Source organism: Rutilus rutilus (assembly GCF_951802725.1).
Source record: "Rutilus rutilus genome assembly, chromosome: 2".
NCBI classification, from domain to species: Eukaryota; Metazoa; Chordata; class Actinopteri; order Cypriniformes; family Leuciscidae; genus Rutilus; species Rutilus rutilus.
Window position 1 is genome coordinate 8,009,833 of NC_140210.1, and position 9,859 is coordinate 8,019,691.

General features: G+C 39.8%; 2 protein-coding genes across 2 annotated transcripts in view; one reads left to right on the forward strand and one right to left on the reverse strand.

Moving 5' to 3' along the window:
* On the forward strand, positions 1-5,877 carry fscn1b (fascin actin-bundling protein 1b). The gene is made up of 5 exons (XM_084403312.1): positions 1-1,035; positions 1,503-1,659; positions 2,264-2,385; positions 4,200-4,370; positions 4,450-5,877. The coding sequence occupies exons 1-5, from the start codon at positions 207-209 to the stop codon at positions 4,653-4,655; spliced, it is 1,485 nt and encodes a 494-aa protein (XP_084259438.1). The 5' UTR covers positions 1-206; the 3' UTR covers positions 4,656-5,877.
* Positions 5,878-6,832: 955 nt separating this feature from the next.
* The window catches only part of abcg2b (ATP-binding cassette, sub-family G (WHITE), member 2b), a 13,249-nt gene continuing 10,222 nt past the window's right edge, over positions 6,833-9,859 (reverse strand). The window contains exons 13-17 of the mRNA XM_084392346.1: positions 9,282-9,406; positions 9,017-9,171; positions 8,833-8,922; positions 8,611-8,663; positions 6,833-7,554 (exon numbers count right to left, since the gene is read on the reverse strand). Of these exons, the coding sequence (XP_084248472.1) occupies positions 7,407-7,554; positions 8,611-8,663; positions 8,833-8,922; positions 9,017-9,171; positions 9,282-9,406 (571 nt within the window). The 3' untranslated portion in view covers positions 6,833-7,406. The remainder of the gene's footprint in view (positions 7,555-8,610; positions 8,664-8,832; positions 8,923-9,016; positions 9,172-9,281; positions 9,407-9,859) is intronic.

Genomic DNA, 9,859 nt, shown 5'->3' on the forward strand with positions numbered 1-9,859 from the left:
ACATAGGCTACAGCCTACATATCAGCATCATCAGCATCAGCATCTCTCTCTCTCTCTCTCTCTCTCTCTCTCTCTCTCTCTCTCTCTCTCTCTCTCTCTCTCTCTCTCTCGCGCGCGCGCGCCATCGTGTATCAATCGTCACACCCACTCCTCGGAACCGCTGCTCATCGATTCTCACCGAACCGTAACGTCTAAACAGCTCCAGCATGTCTTCTGAAGGATTAGGCGAGACTTTGGTGATTCGGTTCGGGCTAATAAACGCCGGTAACAAATATCTGACAGCGGAGATGTTTGGTTTTAAGATCAATGCCTCCGCGAGCTCAATGAAGAAAAAGCAGGTGTGGACACTGGAGCAGTCCGGAGACCACGGAGACTCCAATGCCGTGTTCATCAAAAGCCATTTGGGTCGCTACCTCGCCACCGACAAGGACGGCAACGTGACCGCGGACAGCGAGCAACCCGGCCCGGACTGTCGGTTCCTTGTGATCGCCCACGACGACGGCCGGTGGTCCCTGCAGTCCGAGCCCCATGCGCGCTACCTGGGCGGGACCGAGGACCGGATCGCGTGCTTTGCGCAAAGCATCTCGCCTGCGGAGAAATGGAACGTGCACCTGGCCGTGCATCCTCAGGTGAACGTGTACAGCATCGCGCGCAAGCGGTACGCGCACCTGTGCGCCGAGAGGAACGAGCTCGCCGTGGACCGCGACGTGCCGTGGGGTGTGGACTCACTGCTCACGCTCGTGTACCTGGACCACCGGTATCATCTGCAGACCGCAGACAACCGCTTCCTCACGTGCAGCGGCGCCCTGACTGCCAAACCGGGCACGGGCACCGGGTTCACGCTGGAATTTCGCGCGGGGAAGGTGGCTTTCCGGGACGCCACGGGCAAATACATCGCGCCCACGGGCCCCACCGGGACAATGAAGTCAGGCAAGAGCGCGCGTGTCGGCAAAGATGAGCTTTTTGTCCTCGAGCAAAGTCACGGGCAAGTGGTGCTCACTGCCAGCAACGAAAGAAACATCTCCATGCGCCAAGGTGAGCGGTGATTGCAGCGTGATTCATAAATAATAGGCTACTATTAATAATAGTTCTGGCCTGGGCCATATTTGGGTATTAAAATGGGCCACTTTTTTTGTAAATTTAAGTATCCAGCGCTAGAATTTATCCAGACTGCTCTTTTTGTGTTATTGTGAAACCTTGCATGCAGGGCGCCCAATTAATTTATTTATTTTCATCCTGTCTTAGCAAACCAATCAAAGTTACTGTAAAAAAAAGAAGAAGAAAAAAAGAAGCAATTTATTGCATGACAAACAGATATGCATGCTATAAAAAGCATGCATATTGGCTCTGAGTTTTGCTTTACTTTTAAGAGCTCTGGAAATCTGTGTCAGTGTGTGTACATGCATGCAGAAAAGTATAGATTAGAATTTTCATTATATATTGATTAACTTCACTCTCCTAGTCTGTCTTAAAATGGCACTCTGATTGAATTATTATTTTAGGGGTTGACTTATCAGCCAATCAGGATGAGGAGTCTGATCAGGAGGTGTTTCAGATGGAGATGGACATGGAGACAAAGCGCTGTGCCTTCCGATCTTGCAATGGGAAGTACTGGAGTCTCACCCCAAGTGGAGCGATTCAATGCTCTGCCTCCACTAAGTAAGAACAATTAAACTATATGTAACTACATTCAGAAAATGTCACATAGATATAAATAGACACAGGGTAGAATAGTAGATTAGCCAGTCTGAGTCTAAAAGATTGTTTGCTGCTGAGTGAACCATATGGCAAGAGGGATTAAATAAAGGCAATAGGGAATGCAAACATAACAGCTTGTCTTGACTAGATGTTCTGTTTACTCAACAATAATATATATATATATATATATATATATATATATATATATATATATTCTCCAATAATTTTTAAACATACCAAAATGGAGGAAAGTTGTTTCAGTGATGGAGTAAGTTATACCATTTCATAAAAATAAATAAAGACATTTGTGATAATGTGCACTGATGAATTGTTACATTCACATTTTGCTTTTAGCAGACACTTTTATCCAAAGCAACGTACAGTTAAAGTTTTCTAAGAGCCACAATATTTGCAATACATAAAGCAAAGTTTATTGTTAGCTAGCCTAGAGTTGAACACAAGCTCAATTGTGCTCAATAAGAACAGAAATGTACGTTCCAAAGTTAAATAGGGTCTAGTCTATTATTTTTCAAGTTGATTTTAAGAAACTGTCTGTTTATCCCAGATCACCCAGTTGTTTCTTTGACCTTGAGTGGAAAGGGTCAAAGGTGGCATTGAAGGCCGGTAATGGTAAATACATGGCAGCCAAGAAGAACGGACAGCTGGCGGCCGCTGTGGACTCTGCAGGTTTGTGTCTGATGGTGTGTTCACACTTGGCAGGTTTGGTTCGATTAAAATGAACTCTGTTGCAATTGCTCAGTTAGTGTGGTTCATTTGAATAAGTGTGAACCCACCAAACAAGCTTCCAAACAAACTCTGGTGACATCTAAATGAACCAAAAACAGGATGTGATGTCACAAGACGCAACCCCAAAAAGGACAGAATGCGCAAGAATACCTGGTTCCTCTCGTCATAGGGGCCATGTTGCCAATTACAGTACGGTACAGGCATTGGAACCGCAGAAGATCTCAGTTTGGGTGTGTAACGGAGGAATTCCTGGCGCTGTTTTGACTCTGAAGGCCCCTTCACACCAACTAAGGATGATAACGATAAACATAACGATAAAATATAGTTCTAAAATCTTTCTCAATATTAAAGAATAGCAGATTTCCCAGCACAGCTAGAACGATAACGATATAGAGAAACGATGTCGTTGGGATCACTTTCGGAACGATTATTTTCCAGCTGTTGAACGATAAAACACTGAGAGCCAATCAGAATAAATTCTAATGTAAGGGCTTGCGCATTTAAAATGGCAGACAACATTGCAGAGATTTTAATTGAAGTTAACGAACTAATGAAGTTAATCGCCGAGGTCCAGAAAAATCCACCACTGTTCGACAAGTCAAGCCCATTTTCAAAAAAATGGATATGGGAAAAAAGTCGTTCATACCCTCTGAATAAATGGTGAGAAGTAAATTCCTCAGGTATCCAGCGCTCGTTTCGACAACGTTGTCTTACTTCCTTTGAAGTTGCGGTGAAAAAGACTAGGTGTTGTTTTTATTCCACTATATTGACTATGTCAGTTAAATTCACTGTTAGATTATTAGATCGATTACACTAGCTTCACTCAAAACATAGCATGCCGAGGACATCTGCTGGTTAAAGCCATGTAAATGCACCAAGAATAGCAAAAACATGTTCAATGACATTGTAAACACTTTGAAACCGCAGCGCGCGAGCTTAGAATAAACAGACCGTTATCGTTTGTTGGTGTGGTCGCAAATATAGTTATCGTTCTTGTTCTTGGTGTGAACGGCCCTTTACACAAGTCTATCGTGAGTTCTCAGCTGATAAAAATACCATCCTACTTAATCTGTTCCGAGCGGGATTCGAACCGACATCGCCGGCGTGGGAGGCAGGTGCTCTAACAAGGACGCTAAAGACCGCAGCCTCTAGCACGCTTCTTGAGGCCAGGGGAGTGAGGTTTACATGCACAGCGACTACTAGCTTGCCTCCGTTACACTGATACACTCACCCGCCTAAACCTCACTTCCATCCAGGTCATGGCACCAATGTAACCCCTCCGGTCCTACTTGACCTGCTTTGAGCGGGATTGAATCGGCGACGGCGTCTCCGGCGTGGGAGGCACGTGCGCTATCAAGGACGCTAAAGACCTCAGCCGCCAGTCGCTAGCACGCCTCTTGAGGTCAAGGGAGTGAAGGTTACACGCACAGCGACTACTAGCTTGCCTCCGTTATATATGCACACACAACGAGAGCATCTAGCCCACCACACAGTATTGTTTTGGATGTTCGATAAGTTTCATCACAAAATACTTATATTAATGACAGTGTGAAAGCTAAGCGAACCAGGATTAAATGTTTCATTTTTTTTTGGTCCGGACCAAAAGAACCAAGAGAACCAATCTACAAGTGTGAACACGCTTATTAAAATTTGTATCATGCATGCATATGTAAAATCAAGAGCACCGTATAATTAACCACAGCTAACAGGTTATATGTAGAGTATGTCCTAGCGTGTGCTGTTCTCTATTACAGGCGAGCAGGAGGAGTTTGTGGTGAAGCTCATCAACCGGCCGCTGATAGTTCTGCGTGGGGAACACGGCTTCATTGGTTGCCGTAAGCAAGGAACCGGTACACTTGATTCGAACCGCTCATCATATGATGTCTTCCAGTTAGAGTACAACAACAACGCTTACAGCCTCAAAGGTGAGTGATAGTGTGACTCTGACTTGGTAGGAGTTGGTAGGATGTAAATAGTTACCATTTCTCTAATTGCTCTCCTCAGACTCGGTGGGAAAGTTCTGGACAGTGGAGGCAGACGGCTCTGTGATTAGCAGCAGTGGAACACCTGTCTATTTCCACTTTGAGTTCTGTGATTACAATAAAGTGGCCATTAAGACGAAGGAAGGCAAGTATCTTAAGGGAGACCACGCTGGGGTTCTCAAAGCCAGCGGCCAGGCGATTGCTGATGCAACATTGTGGGAATACTGAGAAACATTCATGAATCTGCACACACACAAACAAACAATGTGTGTTCTTTAAACCTATACTTAAACATAACACATTCTCTATAGCATAAGCACAAGATGATAATGCAAGGTCCACATAACGCAACATACGGAAATATTTCAACATAATATAATGGCTTAAGACACAAAAACACATTTGAATGTAAAAGTACAAACAAATGCACAAATTACTTGTCATTAAACTCGTTACATTAAAGATAATTACATTATGATAATTCTGTCAGCATTTACTCGTTGTATGACTTACTTTCTTCAGTCGAACATAAAAGAATATATTTTGACTTCCTTTGCGTTCTACAGAAGAAAGAAAGTCATATGGGTTTGGAACAATATGAATGTGAGTAAATGATGACAGTTTTCATTTTTGGGTGAATTTTTCCTTCAATGAAGCACATATTGATGGTACACTGACAAAATATAATACAAAAAAACTGGATTATTGTTGCACAAACTGTTTTTTGCTTAATCTCAATTAGCATAAGTCTTCATGCAACAATACATTAAGCAATTGAATGCACTTTGTGTAGAATCATGCAAAGTCACTGTCATTGCCTCTCAGTGCTTTCATGGTCTTATTTCACTCCGTATAATAGCGGTTTCTAGGAAATTCAGAATCTAAATGTGCTATTACATAATGGTCAGTAATTTTGCTTATGCAAAATGCTGTGCATCATAAGCTGAGCCTTCGGCCATAGGGTTTGTTCCTGCTCCCGAAAACATTTTTAGAGTGAACTGGCTTCTGTAATGAGGCCAGGTTTTAAATAGCAGCAACGTGGCTCAGAAAATACTGGAGAAATATCCTTGTTCACATCAGAGAGATTCAGATTTCTCCACGCACACATACACAAGCACACAAAGCCAGTCAAAAGCAAATCATTTGTTTGTCAAATTGTTATTCGTGGTGTTTGTGGACATTTTGGGTTACATGACTTGTATTCAGCATGTTCTGGCATCAGGAACAACAGTGTTTTTTATTGTAACTCTAGCTTGTTGATTTGCACTTTTTCGGCTAAAGCTTTTCCACGTGAATGTGTTGAAGAAAAAGATGAAGTGTTTGTGCCTTCCCTGGTGGGATAAGATCTCATAAGGTGTGAAAATGCAAATTTTTATTTTATTCTCATTATGTGCCATTTGCAACTGGACATGACAATGTAATAAAAAAAATTGTTGGACGGTAAATACTTAAAGAGTGTGCTTTGTTTTTTTTAGTTCTTGTATAAAAAGGTTCATCTCACATAATTAATATGTTATAATCAGCTAGCAATAGATATGGTTACACTAATCAACTGCCTTTAATGTATCCATTTTTAGTTACTTGATTCCTTACTCTGTATATGTTTACATATTGTAACATAACCCAATTCATTGCAATAGTTTTGTTGCCACGGAGATGACATTTGTAACAATAATTGTACATTTTCTGAAGCAAATGTGAGTAGATTTTGCTTCTTCTTTGTCTAATGCACCTCTGTACCTTGACTATTTTCCAGTGAATTCTCCCCATCTCGACCTTGGAGAATTTCCAAGATTTTTTACGCTGACAGTGTGGCTCTTGAAACTCAAGAAGACTGCACTGCACACACAGACACACACACACACACGCACACACACACACACACAAGGAGATACTAATATCTAACAGATGTTAATATTCCATGTGGCAATAACAAAGAAATATCTGCAGCTGCTTTCTGTGGGTTTTGGACACTACAGCAACAACTGGAGGACAAATTACATGACTTAAATTTGTGATTTTAAGATTTAGATTTGAGGTCTGGTAGTATACTTTTGAAGATGAAAATATATAATTGACAAAAGCGTATGACTTTTGTACACTCAAACAGAATACTGCATTTCAGTTAACAGCTACTCATTCAGCATTTAAAAATACTAAGTTAATGGATCAAATTCAAACTAGCTACTTACAAAAAATACAGTAGTGTGTGTATAATTAATATCAGGGCAGTGCAAGAAAACGTGGAATGACCATAAACATAAAATACAATAGTATTCTACTATGTCTATGGGAGGAGAGTGTAGAATGAAAGTCACATTAGGTGATGACTCAGAACGGTGCTGCCACCTACTGGTGAAATGACTTGTCTATTTAAGGAAAACAAGACAATCTTCACATCCATTCGCTTATGCGCACTCACTCACAGGCTAGACGATTTTTATTTGGATAAAAACATATTGATTAACATATTGAAAAGTATAAATCGCTTTTTGGTTATACAGAACAAAATCTAGGACCATATTTTCTTTGCAACACATGACTTCCATGAGCACACAAAATTGAGAACTTCACATTTTTTTATATTTACATGTCACATCTCAGTAACTAAGTTTTGAGTCAATAGTCCAATTGTACAAATACAGTGATTTTGCTAGAGAAACATTTAGTCTCATCTTTTAACAAACTGTTTTACTATTTAATTTAGGCAGGAAAGCATTTAAATAGCCTAATACACTTCAAATACAGATATGTTGCACATGTTTTTTTGTTTGTTTGTTTTTTACATTAGAAAGTATTTCATATTTACAAACAGTTATCAGTGTCCATCCCAGATAAGACTAAATGAATTATTAAATTAAAATATAATTTACATAGACAACAGTGTTCACAGTGTTTATAATCTACATACAACAAAAATGTGAATTTTATGAAACGACATTGTGTGTATGAGTCAATCTGTTATGAAGAGAATGTCCATTATTTCCAGCGGTTGATCCTGCGTAACTGTATGTATGCAAATGTCATACACACCAGTATAATGCCCAGAAGAGCCACCTCGTTCTGCCAGAAGCCCCACATACTGTAGTCGATCCCCTGAGATTTCAGATACATCTCTCCAGTTAGTCTGACCATGAGAAAGAGATCAAACAGAAGATGTAAATATCTAGGTTTGGTTGTCACTATAAAAAGTTTCAATTTTAACAGCATTTAATTAAGCAATGATTTAAAGAATACTCTTTATGCCAGTATTGTGTTTTGATATGCACTACACTTCAAAAGTTTGGGTTTGGTAAGATGTTTTAGAATTGATGTTCCTTATGCTCACCAAGACTGCATAATTTGATCAAAAATACAATATTATTACAATTAAAAAATATAGCTGCAAGCAGCCATTGTCGGGGCCAAGCAGTATAAGACGACAAGACATGGCTGAAAGTGTCAGACCAACTGCAACAATAAGCAATTAAAGACATTTAAAGAGGATTTTAGGCAAAATGGCTGAAAAATCATATAAACAGTAATAAAAAATATGATTTAATTCATTATCACTTTTGACCAATAGGTGGCGCAGTTACAAAACTGATGTGATGTGGTCAGAGTGAAGTGACAATGACACATACAAAGTTTGGTGTCAATATGTCAAGGCATTGCAGAGATAAAGCCTGAATAGTCATTTTGGCACCATGCCTCAACTTTGCTGCAGCGCTATATGAAAACGGTTTCGTCTATCGACACGAAATCCATAACTTTTAGTCGGCACTGTCTGGAGATGGATATTGGTCGAAAGTGATAATCCATTAAATCATATTTTAAGTTACTTTTTAAATGATTTTCAGCCATTTCGCCTAAAATCCTCTTTAAATGTCTTTAATTGCTCATTGTTGCAGTTGGTCTGACACTTTCAGCCTTGTCGTCTTATTCTGCTTGGCCCCGATAATGGCTGCTTGCAGCTATATTTTTAATTAAAATTGTTTTGTAACAATGTAAAAGTCATTACTGTCACTTCTGATCATTAAATGAATAATAGTGGTTAATAAAAATATGAATTTCTTTCAAACAAATCTCACTGACCCCAAGCTTTTGAGCCAGTCATGATGTGCAAGAGGTTGTCTAAGTACCCAGTTATACAACTTTGTGAACTGTCATTACACTTTATCTTTATACAATATAAATAACTTACGTAGTGTTGACACCGTAGAAGACCTGCCCTTTCATTTCATTTATCGTCACAGCCTACAAAAGAACAACACACAAGTACAGTATAATCAGCACTGCTTATGTAATCTGATAACGTGTGACGATGCATTTAAAAAGCATGTGCTACACTCTTTTAATATGTGTTATGTCTTGCAAAAACACTTTTTGCATTAAAAAAATGAACGTCTTTACTCCTCCTCCTTACATCTAGTCCATATTTGAAGATACTGGTCCACTTGAGCCAGGACAACCAGCTGAGCATGGAGTTGAGATTTACCAGGAACCCTCCAAATACCTGCAACAAAGAGAGAGAAAGACATATGGAATAAGAAAGAATGACAAAGAACAAGAATATATGTGTTGTGCAAGTGTATGTTTAGAAATCTGACCATCATGAAGACAAAGGGCAAGGCTATGAGGATGTTGGCCATGGCGAATGAGCTCACGCTGGCACTGATCAGGAAAGCCAAGCTGACTCCCGCCAGACTGACCATAGACATGGTCAACGCAAAGCACAAGAAGGATGTGAATGTTGGATTCAACCCTGTTGACAAATATATATTCATTTAGTACACAATATGTGCTACTGATAATTTTAATGATGTGCCATATGTTTAGCATACTAATAATGTGTCATGTGACACGTGTGCTTACCCATCATATAGTAAGAAATGCTGGAGAAGATGAAAATCGGTACAATGCGATTTGGCAGCAGATCCACAAAGACCTTGGACAGGAAATACACAGATGTACGGTAATATCCCCCAGAGTTCTCATGCCTAAACCATGCACATAAAACACACTTATTTTTTTGTAAAAGAAAAATTAAAGGGGTCATGACATGTTTTTTTTTTATTACGTTCCTTGAAGTTCACTTATAATGTTACACAAAAAAAACACGTAGGTATTATGAAAACATTACCCATAAAGCCATCCTTTACAGACAAAGCATTATGAAATCATTCACTTAAAGTTTGTGTTGTGCTGCTGTCAGATCCATTAGGCTACAGTTTACTGCTTCATATTTCAACTAAAGTTTATTTGCAAACTCTCCATTACACTGTGCCTCATTTACAAAACAAAATGCTCTGAACAAACACTTAATCCTCTGACGCGATCCGGGGTTCCATTAAACTAAACCATCCACTTGTTTCCGACGCTGCCTGGATCCTTCAGAAGTCTGTACAGAGATGCAAACGAGCTGTTTAAACTGAACGTGTCAAAGCGAACGT

What these genes read in the sequence shown, in the direction of transcription:
- fscn1b (XM_084403312.1), top strand. Translation starts at nt 207, where the DNA reads ATGTCTTCTGAAGGATTAGGCGAGACTTTGGTGATTCGGTTCGGGCTA. An exon ending in CAATGCTCTGCCTCCACTAA is followed by an intron (nt 1,660 to 2,263) that starts GTAAGAACAATT and finishes TGTTTATCCCAG; the next exon opens with ATCACCCAGTTGTTTCTTTG. An exon ending in GGCCGCTGTGGACTCTGCAG is followed by an intron (nt 2,386 to 4,199) that starts GTTTGTGTCTGA and finishes TCTCTATTACAG; the next exon opens with GCGAGCAGGAGGAGTTTGTG.